This window comes from Vigna unguiculata, chromosome 7, assembly GCF_004118075.2.
Source record: "Vigna unguiculata cultivar IT97K-499-35 chromosome 7, ASM411807v1, whole genome shotgun sequence".
In the NCBI taxonomy this organism is placed as follows: domain Eukaryota; kingdom Viridiplantae; phylum Streptophyta; class Magnoliopsida; order Fabales; family Fabaceae; genus Vigna; species Vigna unguiculata.
Genome location: NC_040285.1, coordinates 4,726,619 through 4,744,439, shown reverse-complemented (window position 1 = coordinate 4,744,439; position 17,821 = coordinate 4,726,619). Strand labels below are relative to the sequence as shown.

The window sequence follows — 17,821 nt, the reverse complement described above, 5'->3', positions numbered from 1 at the left end:
ACTCATCTAATTAGTGTATGGACAAACTCATCTAGTGTGTGTTGCAAGACTCATTTAATTAGTGTATGGACAAACTCATATAATGTGTATTGTTAGACTCTTCTAACCAATGTATGAAATGACTTGTTTAATGTCTTTGGTTATACGAGTCTAATCAGTGCATGGATAAACTCGTGTAATGTGTATTATTAAACTTGTCTAATTAGTGTATGAACAAACTCATTTAATGAATATTGCAAGATTCATCTAACTAGTGAAAGGACACACTTGTCTAATGTTTATTAATAGACTTGTTTAATCTACGTGTGAAAAAAATTGTCTAATGTATATTGTTATACTCATCTAATTAATATATGAATGACTTGTCTAATGTGTATTGCTAGACTAGTCTGATCAATTCATCGACAACTCGTTTAATCAAAATATTTCTAAACTCGTCTAATCAATGTATGGAATGACTCGTCTAATATATTTTTGTTATACTCGTCTAATTAGTGTATCTACAATCTCATCTATTGTGTATTGTTTGACTCATGTAATACTTTTTGCTACACCCATCTAATAAGTGTATGGAAATACATGTATGATGTGTACGGACTTGTTTAATCAATGCATCGATGGACTCTTCTAATAGTCTTGTTAGACCTGTCTCATCAGTATATGGATAAACTCGTATAATATGTACTAATAGACTTGTCTAATTAGTGTATGTTTAGACCTATCTAATGTACGTTGCAAGATTGGTCTAATCAGTGAGTGGACAAACTCATCTAATGTGTATTAATAGACTTGTCTAGATGGTGTATGAAAAGACTTGTATAATATATTTTGCTAAACTCATCTTATTAGTGTATGGACAAACTGGTCTAATCAGTATATGGAAAGACTTGGCTAATGAGTCTTCTTAGACTTAATCAATGTAGGAGGCCATTGTTGAGCAAGGAGAGACCCTAAGTTTTATCAAGGTTGAGCAACGAATCTAGGTTAGGGGTGTTGTACTGCGTTAAATAATTCGTGATTATAGCATGAATTATTGTATGTATCTATGATGATTATCTGCCATGTATTTTCTCTAAATTTTGCGTGTTTCTGGAAAATTTCCAAAAATCGCCTAGCAATCTTCAATATCCGCCTAGCGACTCATATGAATTGCACTACATTTCTGGGTTTCTGCCACAAACTGCTTGACGGCACGAGTGGCTCGCTAGGTGACGCAACCTATTTAACCCAATTTCTGGGTTTTTGCATGATCCGCATGGCGGTGATGAACACCTGTTAAGTGACGCGAGCAAAATGGGCATGATTCAGGATTTTTGTGTGTTCTGGGCTGGTTCTGGTCGATGGAGAAGTAATTTTAATTATGCGTTGACTGAGAGAAGGGATTTATTGTGAAATTACGAAGTTGTGCGAGGAAATTGAATGAATTTGGTGGTATATGAATTATTAGGGTTTAAAAATTTAGGCGTTTAGAGATTTTAGATCTAATTAAGTGGAGAATGTTAATAGAATTTCGTGTGTTGAAAGCTTTATAAATGAATTGTGAACTTAAACACGTAATTGCAGCATATTGAGTTGAAAATTGATAGAAATTGGAATTTTGGAAAGTTTAGGGTTCGTATATGTAGGGGAAATTCTAGGTTTTTCCCAAACTACATGAACCGCCTGGCGACACCCTTATTGCCTCCAGGCGCTAGATCAGAGCGGTGGGCATTGTGTGGTTGGCGTACTGTACGGGTTGGGGAATTAATCTAGGTTAATTGGAGTATTAAAAATAGGATTGGGATATGCTGGATATGAGGTTAAAAGGATAATAATGCATGAGGTGGGACTATATGAGAATGTTAAGTTATGATTTTGTTTGATTGATTAGGATGCCATATAGTACATTAGAGGTTTAATTAAACCAAAGTTTTGTTTGATGGTGAGACAAAATATAATTTTAGGAGTTGTAACGCCTGGCGGTGAGGACGAACTACCAAGCGATAGCTACAAATCCAGAGAGCCACTGGAACGTGTGGCGTCTGGCGGTGAGGGTGGTCCCGCTAAGCGGTATCTGTAGGATTAGAGGCTTCAGAGGCGTGTGGCGCTTGGCAGTTTGTGGCACCTGGCGGTTTATGGCGTCTACCAAGTAGTCTGTGATTGTCTTTCGCCTGGCGACTCTAGAGTAGCGTCAGGCGATAGTGTAGGGGCAAGGCTTGCAGCTTGTTTCTTCTTGTAGGCGTGCGTAGTCTACATGAATTTGGGTGAAACCTTAAAGATGATCTTTGCTAGAACATTTCTTGAGTTATGGCTCGGAATGTTATCCCTTGAGTTGTGGCTCGGGATAGAAGGTAAACACGTGGCATTCTTTGAGTTATGGCTCGAAATGACATCCCTTGACTTGTGGCTTGGGATAACGGATGAACACGAGCATTCCTTGAGTTGTGGTTCGAATTGGCGAGTGTTACCGGTGTGAGTGTGTGAGTTGTGGCTCGTACGGATGGTCTTTGCTCGATTAAGCAATTACATGTTATGGCTAGTGTTGTGCTAATCTTGTGTCGATAGTACGAACTATGGTATGTATTGGGAACTCCACTTGGCGTTATGGAGTGTGGTCCGTAGTAGGTTTCCTTCACGTGTTCTACAAGTTGTATCTTGAGGTGTGGCAGCAAAGGGTATCTTGAGGTTATCATCCAAAGATGTAGAACATGGATAACATGGTGGTGGCCATGTGGTATAGAATCAGAGGATAGAGTTTCTCTTATGTGCCTATATATCTGAATTGTATATATATGTTTGTACTGTTAGCTCACCCTATTTGCTTGTGTTTGGCGATGATCGTGTAATTTGTTACACAGAAGCAGATGATGTTGTAGGTGGTTCTAGTGAGGCATAGAGCCGGAGAGGGGCTAGCTGGGAAAAGCGTTTATGGAGTTTATTGCTTTATGTTTTTAAGGATTTTGTAAACATTTATGTTATCCAACTTGGAACTTGTAGTTGACCTTTATCTTTTGTGGATTTTGAATTATTGGCGAGTTAATAAATGTTTTCATTTTCTCTCATTTTTGGGAAAAGGCAATTTAAATTAATGCGTCTTTATTAACTATTTAATTTAATTTTATTAATATTAGTAATATCCAAACATAATGTTACATATTCAGACTTGTCTAAAATGTGTTGCAAGACTAGTCTAATTAATGAATGGACAAACTCGTTTAATGTGTATTAATAGACTCGTCAACTTTTGTATAAAAAAGACTTATGTAATGTGTATTGAGAAGATCATCTTATAAGTGTATGTTGTTGGTAGACTCGTCTAATCAATATTTGGACATATTCATCCAATGAGTATTCCTAGACTCATGTAATCAATGTATGAAATGTCTTATTTAATGTTTTTTGTTATACTTGTCTAATGATTGTATGGACAAACTCGTTTAATATGTATTGTTAAACTTGTTTAATTAGTGTATCAATAGTCTCGTTTAAATTTTTATTATATTTGTCTAATCAATGAATGGAATGGATCGTCTAATTTATTTGTTATACTCGTCTAATTAGTATATGCACAGACTCGTCCAATGCATATTGGTAGACTTGTCCAATGTTTTTTGTTGTACAAATATAATCGGTGTATGAATATATTTGTCTAATTTGTATTGTTAGATATGTTTAATTTTTTTGTTTTATTCATTTAATTTACGAATGGAATGGTTTGTCTAATGTTTTTCACTATACTCGAGTAATTAGTATATGAATAGACTTATCTAATGTAATTCCTAGATTTGTCTAATTTTTTTCTATACTCATCTAATCAAACAAAATTATATAATGTCTATTGTTAAACTCATATAATTTTTTTCCTATACTCATCTAGTGTGTTTCTAGACTCATTTAATCATTGTATGTTTGATGTATAGGTTCAAACTCTCAGTTGGTTCTCGTTTTTGTTTGAAAATCTCAATTAAATGATTAGATTTTGAATGGTCTCATTTAGGTCTTCATTTTTGAAAATATAATGAAATTTAATATTTTCGTTAATACATTACTAACTATTAACTCATGTGTCACATATTAATTCGAGATTTTTTTTTTCAATAATTTTTATCTTAAATTTTTTAAAAAGATTACCATAACGTGACAATGGCAGTGCCATATGTTAATGTTGAGACAAGTATCGTGTAAAAAATCTCAATTTAATCACTTATTTATTATTTATCTCAATTCAATTCCAATTTTTTTTAAATAAGAGAATTTCATTCATATCCAAATTGAAATTAAATTAAATTTTTATATAAATATAAATAACATGATATTTTTATTAATATTTTAAGAAAATTAAGTTTATTTAAATTTATATTTTATATTGTTATTTAAATTTTGTTTTAAAATTTTTAATTTTAAAAAAAAAAGTATTGAACAAATGATGACTTATATTAAAATGAATTTCGACTCTTTTGTTTACGAAAAATAGTTATAATTAATAATATTTTTAATTCAGTTTTTATATAAAAATAAAAATATAGACACAATTATTCAATCTTTAGGGATATAACCTATGTCATTTCTAATTGCAATAAAGGGTTTCAATGAAATAACCAATTTAAATTCAAAGTGGCATTTTTATTATAAATAAATATTCTCAATCTCCAACATAAAATACATTGTTATATATTTTGTCATGCGTTATTAAATTTTATTCTTGAAGCCAATCATAATTATGAGAAGATTTTAAAGAAAAATTATTACAAAACTCAACAAAGATATCATATATAATTAAATTATTAAATGTACAGGTTTTCAACATTGTATATCGTGTAAAGCACGTGTCAGTTATCAAAGTTATTTATTTACTCAATATAAACTTAATATTTTGCATTGTTAATCAATTTATAATTTTTTCTTGCAAATTAATAATCACTGTCATTTTATTGTCTTAATATTTATTAAAATTAAATGACTATTAAATTTAACTACGAAATCACTAATTAACTTGTCACTTTTTTCTTCAATAAATGGTAACAAGAATACTTATTCAGACAGACTTGATATTAATTAAGTGAATTGAGTAATAAGTTGCAGTCATGAAGAGAGAAACTAAAGAGTTAGAATAAACATTACAATATATGTACATTGCATATTTTACATATATAAACAATCATCTCATATACCAAAGATGACTTTGTCTTTGGTATGGCTGCAAGTCATGATTAGTCAAAAAATCACTTATTTGCAGTGTTACAGCGTCCGTACAATTCAAGAAGCATTGAGTGGAAGTAGACTTAAAATGTCAAGGTTCAGCAACTTTACCAATGATGACGGAGGCATATTTGGCTATGGATGATTCTGGAGACTGCTGAAGCCTTCCAATCACAGGGAACAAAGGTGATGAACGGATGAACTGTCTACAGAGTGGATGTGCACACATCTTTGCCAGTGAAAATAGAGCGATCTTAAGTGGAGATTCGTTTCCTGAATCATTTCTGCCTGGATTTAGGGCTGATACCGCACAATCGGAAATTAATTTCAGCAGAGACTGCAAGGGAGAAACACAATCCAACCCATACAAAAAATTAGTATTATCACTAGTATTATTATAATTTACAATAACTGTTTTTTTATAATTATAATCACTAGTATTATTACTATAATCACTAGTATAAAATATTTAGATATCTATAAAATGCAGTTTTGCACTAACCTGAACCGCTCCTTTAGCTACGATGTCTTCACAAAGCTTGTCAGAGTTGCGAACCAGATTGCTAAGTGCTCCTGCTGCATTTGCCTTAGTCTTATCTTCCTCAGCCATTTGTAACAAATTTGCTAAATGAGGAATCGATCTCCTCAGCTCTTCATACAACAAGTCATTGTGGTAAGCCGCATTTCCAATCTGAGTTCAGGTAACACATTAGAAGAGATGAAAATACAAGAAGAAAAGTGGCAAGTGTACGGTATAAGAAAACATAAACACGGTAGCATCAGGTCTAAAACAAAGAAGGATAAATTTGTGCTAGACACATCTTTGTACATTGACAATTAAACAGTTAAGTGTTTGACAAGTGAAACATTAAATAAAATAATTGATTGCATTTTATGTTATTATGTCCATGCAATTACACTAATATCTTTAGGAAATCATATACTACAACAATATCCTAAAGCCAAAATAAATAAATTTATAAAATCAAACGCATTTATAAATATGATCGACACGATTATGATCAAGTTTTAGCTTCGGCAGCGGGAATGTGATAAAACTTACAGCAAAACAAGCAAACTTTCGTGTTCGTTTGTCTGGATCAGAGCATCTTTCGATAAGGATACCAACAATTTGATGTCTAGCCTGGAAATCACAATTGAAAATAAGAGAATTCAAAATATGAGAACAGCAGAAAGCATAGTATCACTTTCGTTTTTCACATGTGTGCTGTGTACATCAAGAAAGGAACACTTACGGCAATAGTATAAATCTATTTTACAAAATTGTTTATATCTAACAGTTGGAAAAGGCATAATTGCTTAATAGCAAACCAAAAAATAAACAGAAGGAGAAAATGGCTGAAGTAGATGAAATCATATAAAGAAATTCAGGAAATAGTATCCAACAACGAAATATCATTGTCTTAATAAGTTATTTTAAGACAAATACCCTTATTTAGAACACTTACAAGTGAACTATAAAAATAGGCGCTATGACGACACATGTTTCCAAGAGCACTGCAGGCTTTGGCACGCACATTGGGATCCTCGTGCGAAAGAAAATCTTTCAAGAACTCCAAAATAGTAGCACCTTTAATGTACTCATAGAATGCCTGACCACCAGTAAAAACAGACAATAATGATTTTCCAAAATACAATTAAGGAATATCCAAAATGCAAATACAGAAAAATTAATGATCCAAAGTAAAAGCATAACCGTGGAAGACCTGAAACCACGAGTATATATTCGTTCAAACTAAAACTATAACCAATTGAAATCAAAATGACATTTTGACACTGAAATAAATACCTGTAGACAAAGCCTTAGCACCCAAAGATAGTCTCTATAAAGTCTAAAAGTTCAATAAATTCACAAAAACTAAATATATCCTTAGAGGATTAACTTGAGAATGGCTGCATCCGTGGATACCAAATAAGCAAACTAAGGATTCTATTCATTTTTTAACACATACATTTATGAAATAAGGATTTGCGTGGCAGCACTATCTCCACCTATGTACCTCTTTCTTTTTTGTGCACCCACCAATAGATAGAATAAAGGTACGAACTGACTGATTTTGGTATTTGCATTCATAAAATCATTTGATGGAAAATGAAACTAACCTTGTCCATGCGAGCCAGATCAGAAATAATCATAAGAGCATCAAGTGTGACTTCTTTTGGGCCCGAACAGTCAAACAACTTTCTCATCCTATTTGGATCCAAAAGGCCTTTACTCACGAGTTGGATTGCCAAAGGACGGTGACAGACCATCTTAGCCAGAAATGCGACAGGCCTACCCAAATCATTCAAATCCATATGATCTACACAGCGAAGTATAATACTAGGCACACCAACCTGAAAAGTTCAAACCATTTAATGATGATAACATGACCATTAAAGTAAATATAGCAATTCATCGGTTAATCAACTGAAAACAAAATATAAGTAATAGGAACTATTAGAACAGTTACTATGACATCTCATTAATATCACACGATACAATGATATTTGCTTGAAGCTTCTTAATCTCCAATAAAAGTTACCAAATGAGGAATCGAAAAAAGATTTTACCTCCACAAGTATCTTAATATATTTCCCCATGTCTTCTTCAATTGCCTTAACTATACCCTTATCTTCCATGCATATTCTCTGACCAGGGGAGCCCATATTAAGAAGAAACCCACTGCTGACAGAAGCAGTGGCTGAAGGCAAGCCAGGTGCATTTTGAAGAGCAACAAAAGGAAATGCTAAGATATCTATCACAGCATTTATTAGATCTCTGACTCCTGCTTTCCCTCCACCAGGTCCGATCCAGCATTTCACTAACTTGATATGAACATCACATATCAAGTTAGAAATGAGCTTAATATGTTCATTCCTAATCAAAATTTGACGATATATCAAAGCACCTCCAGAAAGACAATGACATAATAATGAAATTGTCCATACAACACCAATAGGAGACAATCCAACTCTATCATTTTGATGTTCAGTTCCATGAGATGCGTTTAAAACATCATTGCCTAATAAGCCCATAAGAAGTAGAGGAATGCCACTTGCACACAACTGCTGAACAGCCAATGGTCCTCCCAACTTGAGTCTGGAATCTAAAAGACCAACATACCCATCTCTTACCCCTTGCCAATATGAGAGTTTCCCACTGAAGTTGCAAGGGTCCAATTCGTTTTCATTGCCAGATGAAAATTTAAGAAGATCACTTAGTGTAGAGGTTCGAGGAATTAAAGGCAATGCAATTTCAGATATTTGAGACTCAACTAAAGCCCCAGATTCGAGAGACAGAATGGATGCCAAAGCTAACATGGCTGATGCACTTTGAGGTTCGATGGAGGCTTTTATTTTATCATCAGAAGTAATATGATTTGAAAGCACTGAAAGTCGAGCAAGCTGCTTCTTTGGTGCGGTAGTGAGCATAAACATTGCTGAATTTCTTCCAGTTGACTTCAAACACTGAGCAATTATTGCGAGAACAAGACATGAATGACGAACCAGAGCAGAAGGATTTGTTAATTTGAACTTTACATTACTTGGTTCTATACTCTGAGCGTCTTTGTTAACAGAAGAACTGCATAATGATAAAACAGTGAAAACTTCTGAAACAATAGTTCCATCACCACCCCCACTAACAACAGTAGTCACCGGAAGGGAACTGGGAAGACCACAAAGGAGAGCTGGAACAATTTCATTGTGTAGGCAGCACCTTGACAAAAGCTGGAGAAACAGAATATAACAAATTAAATTACCTTTACCTCTGCCATAATTACAACCACGAGGAATTATGTGCTACAACATCATCAAGAAAACAGCAAAACAATATTTGATTGATCTACTATATTTGACCAATATTTTTGTATAAAACTCGTTGCCATATATCCATAAAAAAGGGGCAAGGGGTAAACCACAATTACCTGAAGACAACAATTCATTGCTGACTCAAGTCGTTGGTGAAAACAATAGTAAACAGCAACCTGGACAGCTTTAGATCTAAGAAATGCTCTTGTCATTGCATCAACAATTTTTGTTGAATCTGCTTTGTCAAAGAGATTTTGCTCATGTTGCACAACTTCCATCCTATGCAAAGAATGACTGCGCAACGCATTAATGGGAAACAAAATGGCACTTTTTTTCATAAAAAGAATATCCAGTGCATTAATCAAAGACCAGATAGCTCTGCATGCTTCAGAAGCAGCCCTTAGCATGTTGGAAGAACCTGAAATAAGACTCGATCCAGATGTGGCTAAACACAAACATAGATGGTCCACTAAACCCATTGTTTTTGCGTGGTCTAAAATTCTGTTAGCTGTTTCATTCGATGTCTCTTGGCCTGAAATTTGAGATGACTTGAGCACCTGAGCAACTCTAGACAGCATGACTGTAATGCAAGCACTGGATTCATAGAGAACTCTTCCAGATGCATCATTATTTGATGCTACAACCTAAAAATACGTATAATATTAAGTACCAAAAACAAGTTCGAAATACACAATTATCAAGAGCTTTTGCATCTAAGTTATACAAACTAGTATTCAGTCCATATAGGCTGGGTGGAAAAAAGGATGAAAACGGCACAACTTTGATTGAAAATATAAATTATCAAGATGTGAATTTACATGATAGAAAAAGGGTTACCTGAGAATAGATCTCAACAAATTCAACCCAGTGACTTAGATAAGAGCTTGAAGAGCAACTTCCGCCGTTATCTAGCAAAATCTTAGTGATAGAGAAACCCTGCACCGAATAAAATGGCTTAAGCTTGGGAATAAAAGACTGTCGATTATTGTCAAAAACCCATAAAGTAGACAAACCCAGTTTAATGCCTCCCTAGTTAAACTAAGAGCGTCTAGTTTAATTCATGTGCTGGGATTAATGCCTTCTAAAACAATGTGTTACGAGAGCCTAACCAGATGCAATCAGCACTTCAATCAACCAATGCCACAATGTCCTATCATAAGTTATGTCTAATGACAACCCATTTCAATCTATGTCTTTCTTTAGTGGTTTGGCCTATAGTTTTCCTTACTCTCCCTCTACCTCTAACTATTGGACCGTGCTGGCATCTAATTATTACTCTCCTTACTAGGTCTTAGAATTTTAGTTTAAGATCTAATTCAACTCCACAAATCAGTTTGTAAAGCAAAGATGGTTCGAGTCTTACAAAACTGTGTTAGCCATACTCTAGTTGATATTGAATGTCTAACCTAACCCCGTTGAGAACCAATGTCTCAGAAGTTGCACTACCCAACACTTCACCCAACCATAGGCTCCCTTTCCAAAAAGCTACCAAGTCTGATAGGACATGATCAAAGCAGTCAAGGAATGAGTTCAATTAAGGCAATTTTCCAACACTAGGGCTTCTACTAGTCTTTTCCTAGATGCTACCTACCCCAATTTTCCCCATACATACTTCTAGAAAAAAAGTCTTCAAAAAACATGGGCTCTCAAGGATGATATTTGGGAGGCAATTGACAAAGAGTTTTCACATTATCAGAACTCAACATAGCTAAAAGGACAAACCCTGTCCAGATGGACAAAACCACTGTCATGTCATCTTAAATATTGAGGCTAAGGAAAGGAAGGAAGGACTAAAGGAGAATAAGGGAGTAATAGTTTCATGGATAACGAGGTATAATACATACGATGTGTGTAAAGTTCAGAGCAATACCACCAATTTATAAATAGAATAACTTATTAATCAGAATACATTGTTGTACGTCTAGTATAAGCCCGAGCTCACTAATACGATGAATAAGACTGCTAGCTCTAAATAAATTTATTAACTCAAGAAACATAAGAAATTATAAACAGCTCCTAAGATCGCTTCTTCAACAATTACTAAGATTGCTTCCTAAATTATATGACTAGTAAACTAATTGAATCCATAATAGATTATATTCCAAAAAAACTTCTAAGATATTCACACAGACTGAAATATTCTAACATGCATCAAAGAAAAATACTATAATAGATGTCATTTTCATGTACCTTTGCTATCATGTCAGTAACTTCAGAGGACTTAATGGCAATAATGGATCCAGTAAACACAAGAAGCTCTCTTATTAATTCATCTATTCGTCCACTAGAATTGAAGGCACCAGCTGCAACTAGGTTTGAGAGAATCCTCAATGACTGATTTGATTGAGGAACATCTTGATCACTGTACATTACTCACATGCAATTAGACTTCAAAGATAATTAATTATAAAAATTATGTACTCGAGCCTAAAAAGCAATAACTTTTAATTTAAAGGTTACTGAATTGCTGAAAGTGTTCTAAACTGTAAATAACTATAACTATTTATATATATATATATACACATATATATATATATATATATACATATATATATACATATATATATATATACATATATATATATATATATAAGTCCACTTGTCAATCAATATGATTTATTTTATTTTTATGTAGAAGATAAAGAGAGAATAGGACAACACTACATGAAATGAAAAGCCCAAAAAACACTAGACTCTGAGTTTGCATTACCATTTCAAAAATAAAAGACAATGATTTAGTCAGAAACAATGCAAACTTAAAAGGGTTTATGTGATGCAGCAGTACTCTGCAAATCATATTAGCACTTTACATCCTTCGCAGCAAACTACAACTGAGAAGATAATTATCAAAATAGAAAAAGTTAAGTTACATAAAACCTTTCAACAACTCATTTATGACGATACCCCGCTGAAAATACCCAAGGTAAGACAAGAGAGGTCTTAGGAAGACATAAAAACAACATGGTACTGCTGGCACAAAATGGAAGCCGAGTACATTACATACTATTTGCCTAGAATAAAAAATAAACTAAAATGTCACATAGAACCTGATAGAAAAAACGTCTCCATGAGGATTTCTAGAAGAGAAAAAATAAGAAAAAGAAAAAGTAATGAGTTTCCCCAAAAGCTAAAATTAACTTATACATATGTTAAAATATAAGAACTTAGAAAAAGTAGACGAGAGAGTTTCTACAAATTTGCTTATACATAAGCTAATTTTAACATATTAAGAAACATATTTCAGTTTTTTCTTATTTTTCTTTCTTACAGGTCCTTGTAAAGAAGTTTGTCCAAACATACTTATAATTAAGAAAAACATTTATAAACTAAGGCTGTTTCAATTAATTAGTTTTAATAAAAACACAAACATTAAACAGTTTTACAATGATTACCAGAGAACTCTGACAGTCTGACATACAAAAGCAGGCAATCAAGGAAGTGAACTAATAACTACCAACCAGCAAACATTATCTGGCTGGTCTTGCAAGTACCAAGAAGAAAAAAACAAAGAAAATGGAAACAGCAATTATCTATGGCTCTTGGCCCCGTCAACGTCCAAACACAAACTAAGTCTATTTCAAGTAATTAGTTTAAAAATGCAACATTAAAAAGTTTATAGAATGACTGCTAGAGACCCTCTGACAGCCTGACGTACAAAAGCAGGATATCTAGGAAGTAAAATAGACAACACATGATTTACTTAACTAGAGAGAGAGAGAGCATGTTGCAAATTTGTGATTGAATTTTTAAAACTATGCGAAAAACATTATACATTGAGCAGAAATACAATAAAACCATGTTTTGGAAGGATAAGAAATCGATAGCATTTCTACATTCAAAGTCAAAAACAATACTTCCCGCTTCTGAATATTATAATGAACAAAATCTTAAAAGAAAAGTTACAACGAGTAAACTCCAGATATTAAAACCAACTCAACATTTGATGAGATTCAGGAGGATTTCATATGCAAAATAGAAGTTTTATTTGAAGTATGAAATTCATATATACCTGCAAATATTTTGAGATCCTTTTGACCATTTCTTCAGTGGTAGCAGAATATGTCCCAACGCTTCATTATCTTGACCAATTATTTTTGCACTTTTGACTGTGCGAGAGTTATTTTCAAGTCTGTCCAATCTTTGGCAGCCTATCCAGAAGTATTTACGTCAATCATATTACAGGTGTTCGTGTAAATAAAGAATAATAATCGAGACATTTGAAAATTCATTTCAGAAAGTTAACAGAATAGAAATTGTAACACAAGTTCATAGATCCATCCTTAAGAACAGATCACTAAAGTCCCTTACTGGATTCATACGAAAGTTATGCATACATCCATTCCCCAGAAAAAAAAATGGTGAATAAAAGGCGTCTCAAGAAGAAATTCAAGTATAATACACGTGTACGAAAAAACATCAAAAAAAAAAACGTCGATGTTTGAACAGCACAAGCTTTTACAGCTTCTACAAATTCATTTGTATGAAAGGATACAGCTCCAAAGTAAGTAATTGGAATGGAGAGTGATCATAATGACAATTTTAACATTTTGTATTAATATTATTTTGCAATGTTAGTTTTGGCTTGAGGAGAGTCTTAGAATATAATTAATATACTTAGTTTAGAACTGGTAAATGCGAAGAATATGTGAGTTTACACAAATTCAGAAAAGCAAGAGAACCCATAACTTCGAGGAAATCTCTTTTTCATTAGCCAGGAAGCTCATTTATAGGCTCAACATCATATATTAGACCAAAACCATACCCATAATTTAGTTCTTGAATTTTTCAGTGTATGCGGAATTCAATCAATTCCTTTAGACGGAGCATACATGTTACCTCTGTTCTCATGAGCACCCCGAACAAAACAGAACATAATTACATCAACAAAAAGCTCGCCATACCAATTTAAATTTAAATATTAGATTAAATATTCTTTTATGTAAAGAGGAAACGTTAATGACATCCTAACACTTTAAAATAGAAATGTCACAACGAAGGACCATTTGTAATTCTAATTTTTTTACCTCTTAATTAAAATAACAAAAGTGCAATAACCCTATTTTTCATAACAGAATGCACTTGGAAGAAATGTAACAAAATATAACAGGAATACCAGTGGTTGGAAGTTCAGAAACAAGATTGTGTTTCTCCCAATAAAAAATGATATTGGCATATAATGCACAATAAAGCAAACAGAATTACCTGACTCTCCGATATTTTGATTTGAAAATCCCGGGGAATCATCAAGCACTGAAGAGTTAGTTCTGTCTATATTATGACCATTTAACTGAGCTTCACTCTGAAGCGGTGAAGCAATATGCCCCTCCATACCTGCCATGTGATTGTTTTTGCCTGTGACAAAATAAACATTACAATGAAGGGAAAGAAAGTAAAAAGATTTAGGCATATTTCGATTGTACTTTATCAATATATACGACTAAGGTAGGTACTGTCATTTTGCAGTACTAGAAGTGGCTGAACCTGTTGGAGTTTGAATGGTTTTCCCTTCAACCATCCGTTCAGCTTCACTGCGCATGCGTGAACCATTTATCTCTCGCAATTCCTGAAGTTTCAATTCATGTTTTATTAAATTAATTAAGATATCGACCAAGTTACACATTGTGGAACAATCTAACACTAACCCTGGCCTCATGTTCATCAGAGGTTTCCTTAACAAATGGATGCTCAAGAAGAGCCGGCCAAGTTAGACGACTTTCCGGTGCCTACTTGAAATAATTTCAGAAACCAAAGCATGTTAACTATCATTGTAGATCAAAGTAAAATAAAGCAACGTGGCAATAAAAAAAGGGATACATTCACCAGTGAGTTACCTTGTTAAGCAAACCCTTTAAAAAGCTTTTGAAATTTGGACTCATGCGATCAGGATATTTAACAGGATCCTGGATTATTGAACTAGTGATCAGGCCCACCCTTCAGTACTAATAAATATACACAAGTGATTAAATAACAAAAGTAACGCATTTGGGAAATGTACCTTGACAATGTGTCTGATGAGAGCATATACAGAATTTGTGTAAAATGGTGGTTGGCCAACAAATAACTCATACCTGTTGTAAACATGAAAATTAACAAAACACCATACCATAACTACTAGTAACACAACGTCATCATTCAGATCACTCTTGGAAAGTGCAACAGATCTGGAATATTCATACTACACGAGGGTAAGGTGAAAAAATGGTTGAATATTACATACAAGAAGCTGGGGAAAGTATCTTCTGCTAGAACAAAACAAGAAGTTCTGTCCAAAGAATGGCATAAGTATATGACAAATATAAAAGGATTTCAAACGAGAAACCAAGAGTTGCAAAGGAAAAAACACTTAGGACAACTTCATAGCAGCCATCTCTCACTACTCAGTAAAAACCAAAAAGCAGCAACACATCAATCCTGTCTTCCTTTTCCCTAAATATGTTTTCACACTTAGCCTCTTGTTATACAACTAAAGAAAGGAACCTAAATAGGTACTCAGAATACATCTATATGGCAATTGTATTCTCCATCCATGAATGTATTCAGCAAAATACAAATGGCCGATGTAAATCTTATAAAGGGATCTGCTATAAAGAACTTAAGCATTAGGCCAGATATAAATGAACAATCGACCACAATCACAATAAAAAGTTCATTAATAGATGAAGATAAATAGAGAGACCCAACATACAGTATGACGCCAAGAGACCATAAATCTACAGTGTGGTTGTAAGGTTGTTCACGTACAAGCTCTGGAGCCATATATAACGGAGTGCCTGTAAAACATACTATGTCTAAATATCTGCACACTATAGAACTATCCTCAAGTATAAATTGCAGTGAAGATTCAAAAAGTAACAAAATCAATACTGATCAGCCAAACCTTTTATTGATCGCAAAACAACTGTATTTGTGGACATTGCACGTGCAAACCCAAAATCACAAAGCTACAACATATTCATCAGAAAGGGAAAAAAATCACATATTAGACCATTTTCCAATGTACTCATTTGCAGGAAAGTTGAATTAGCTTCTCATGGGCTCAAAAAAGCATTTATTTACAGCTTCCAACGACAAATTTTTGAGAAAAAACAACAAATATTTACATTAAAAAAGTTGAGCCAAACATGCACAAAGTGCCGCCAAGGAGGGAAATGTGTTATTGGAATGATGTGCCGTACTATTGAATGAAACAAAGCTTAAACTCGGTTACAATGTAAACCATGACAATAGATAGTGGATTAGTGGCAAAATTCTACTATATCAAGCTATAAAACAACATTTAAGTGCATGTTTCACCATGTGAACAAACTAGCAGTTAAATAAACCTTGACAACAGATCCAGCACCAATTAGAATATTTTGGGGCTTCATATCGCGATGGATGATCCGATTGGAATGCAAATAGTGTAAAGCTTTTACCTGCATAACCCAAACTAAAAATGAACTTCTTCTATGATATAATATAATATTATATATATATATATATATATATATATATATATATATATATATATATATATATATATATAGCGCACACATATTCATTTAAAGTATTCGTCTGCGTTTTTCCTCATTGAAAGTTATTAAAGAAAGAGCAAAGATCACTCAATAAGAGGAAATACCAATTGCTTTGCAATTGCTTGAACTTGGTCTTCCGGAAGGCACTTATCATCTTCGAGAATCTCAAATAGCTCACCCTGCAAAATAAAAACAAATTCTCAGCCTGGCAACATTTATATTGAAAGTTCTGTTCCACTATCAGCTACCTTAGTATACTTAGATCACCAATTAATGGGTAAGTGTTAACTTCCAGATACTGAAGTATCAGTTTGTCAACTGAAAATATAGATGATTACTTGTGCAAATTCTGTAACGACACAAAATTCTTGCGGGCTTTCAAAGGAATCAAGCATTTGAATAATATTTCCATGCTTCAACTTTCTTAAGATCTGCAAAGTTTAAGGATATCAAATGTCACCAGTCAGCAGAAACATTTGAAGTTAGTTATTAATTACCATATTAATAAGTAGCACCAACAATAACAAGAAAACCTTTACTACTAGGTACGGTCAGGTACATTCATCGATTAAGTAAATGGGCAGTACACATCAACAAATCATTTAAAAAAACTGAAATGGTTGTTTCTACTAATGTTACCTCATGATTTAACTGTAACGACACAAAATTACAACCGATATTATAATTAATATTGAAAAATAGTATAAATTAACAAGAAGCTTTTTGACAAAATACACCTGATGATCATACCTCTGAGGCAACATGTTTGTTCCAAAACCAAATACTTTTGACACTATAGTGGGGACAAAAGTGGAAATTCACGCCCCAAAACAACAAGCTACACAAACTCCATGACCAACGCTTCTCAAATTTCTTAACAACTAGAAATCCATAACAATGAGATTCAAATAGCGTAAAAACAGTATAGAAAAAAAAAAGTGAATCAATCACCTCGATTTCCTGCCTTAAATTGTGAATATCCTTCTCAGTTTTCCCGTGCTTCATTATGAACTTCATTGCAACGGTCTATTGATAAGAGAATCGAAAGTAAGATAATTATCGCAAAAGATCGACTCAGGAAAACCCTAATCAGAAGAGTAGCTTACCTGCCCCGTGTGCTTGCGCCTTCCCTTGTATACCTTCCCGAAGGAACCCTCGCCTACGAGTTCAATCACGTGGTAGTTTTCGACGCCCATTGTTGAATTCGAAGTGTGTAGAGAGAGAAGGAGAAGAAAGAAGAACAAGACTATTTTGGAGATGTTCAAAAGTGGAAGAGATTTGAGAACGTTGCAGAACGGAGAAGGAGAGAGAAGAGA

The 17,821-nt window shown here is 33.6% G+C and overlaps 1 protein-coding gene across 2 annotated transcripts; it reads right to left on the bottom strand.

The window, feature by feature from the left end:
• Positions 1 to 5,077: 5,077 nt before the first annotated feature.
• On the bottom strand, positions 5,078 to 17,821 carry LOC114192289 (serine/threonine-protein kinase TIO). 2 transcript variants are annotated; one of them, XM_028081969.1, is made up of 22 exons: positions 17,612 to 17,821; positions 17,457 to 17,531; positions 16,844 to 16,936; positions 16,610 to 16,684; positions 16,314 to 16,406; positions 15,869 to 15,932; positions 15,677 to 15,761; positions 14,987 to 15,059; positions 14,823 to 14,891; positions 14,634 to 14,714; positions 14,473 to 14,554; positions 14,194 to 14,343; positions 13,001 to 13,139; positions 11,182 to 11,353; positions 9,829 to 9,927; positions 9,108 to 9,635; positions 7,753 to 8,910; positions 7,303 to 7,536; positions 6,648 to 6,791; positions 6,242 to 6,322; positions 5,681 to 5,869; positions 5,078 to 5,515 (listed from the first exon to the last, which is right to left on the bottom strand). In XM_028081969.1, the coding sequence occupies exons 1-22, from the start codon at positions 17,699 to 17,701 to the stop codon at positions 5,270 to 5,272; spliced, it is 4,020 nt and encodes a 1,339-aa protein (XP_027937770.1). In that variant the 5' UTR covers positions 17,702 to 17,821; the 3' UTR covers positions 5,078 to 5,269. The 2 variants fall into 2 exon arrangements, with proteins under 2 accessions (XP_027937770.1, XP_027937771.1); XM_028081970.1 differs by having other exon boundaries at positions 14,194 to 14,322.

What these genes read in the sequence shown, in the direction of transcription:
- LOC114192289 (XM_028081969.1), bottom strand. Translation starts at nt 17,701, where the DNA reads ATGGGCGTCGAAAACTACCACGTGATTGAACTCGTAGGCGAGGGTTCC. An exon ending in GGATCTCAAAATATTTGCAG is followed by an intron (nt 11,354 to 13,000) that starts GTATATATGAAT and finishes AGTAATGTACAG; the next exon opens with TGATCAAGATGTTCCTCAAT. An exon ending in TTACTGACATGATAGCAAAG is followed by an intron (nt 9,928 to 11,181) that starts GTACATGAAAAT and finishes TATTCGGTGCAG; the next exon opens with GGTTTCTCTATCACTAAGAT.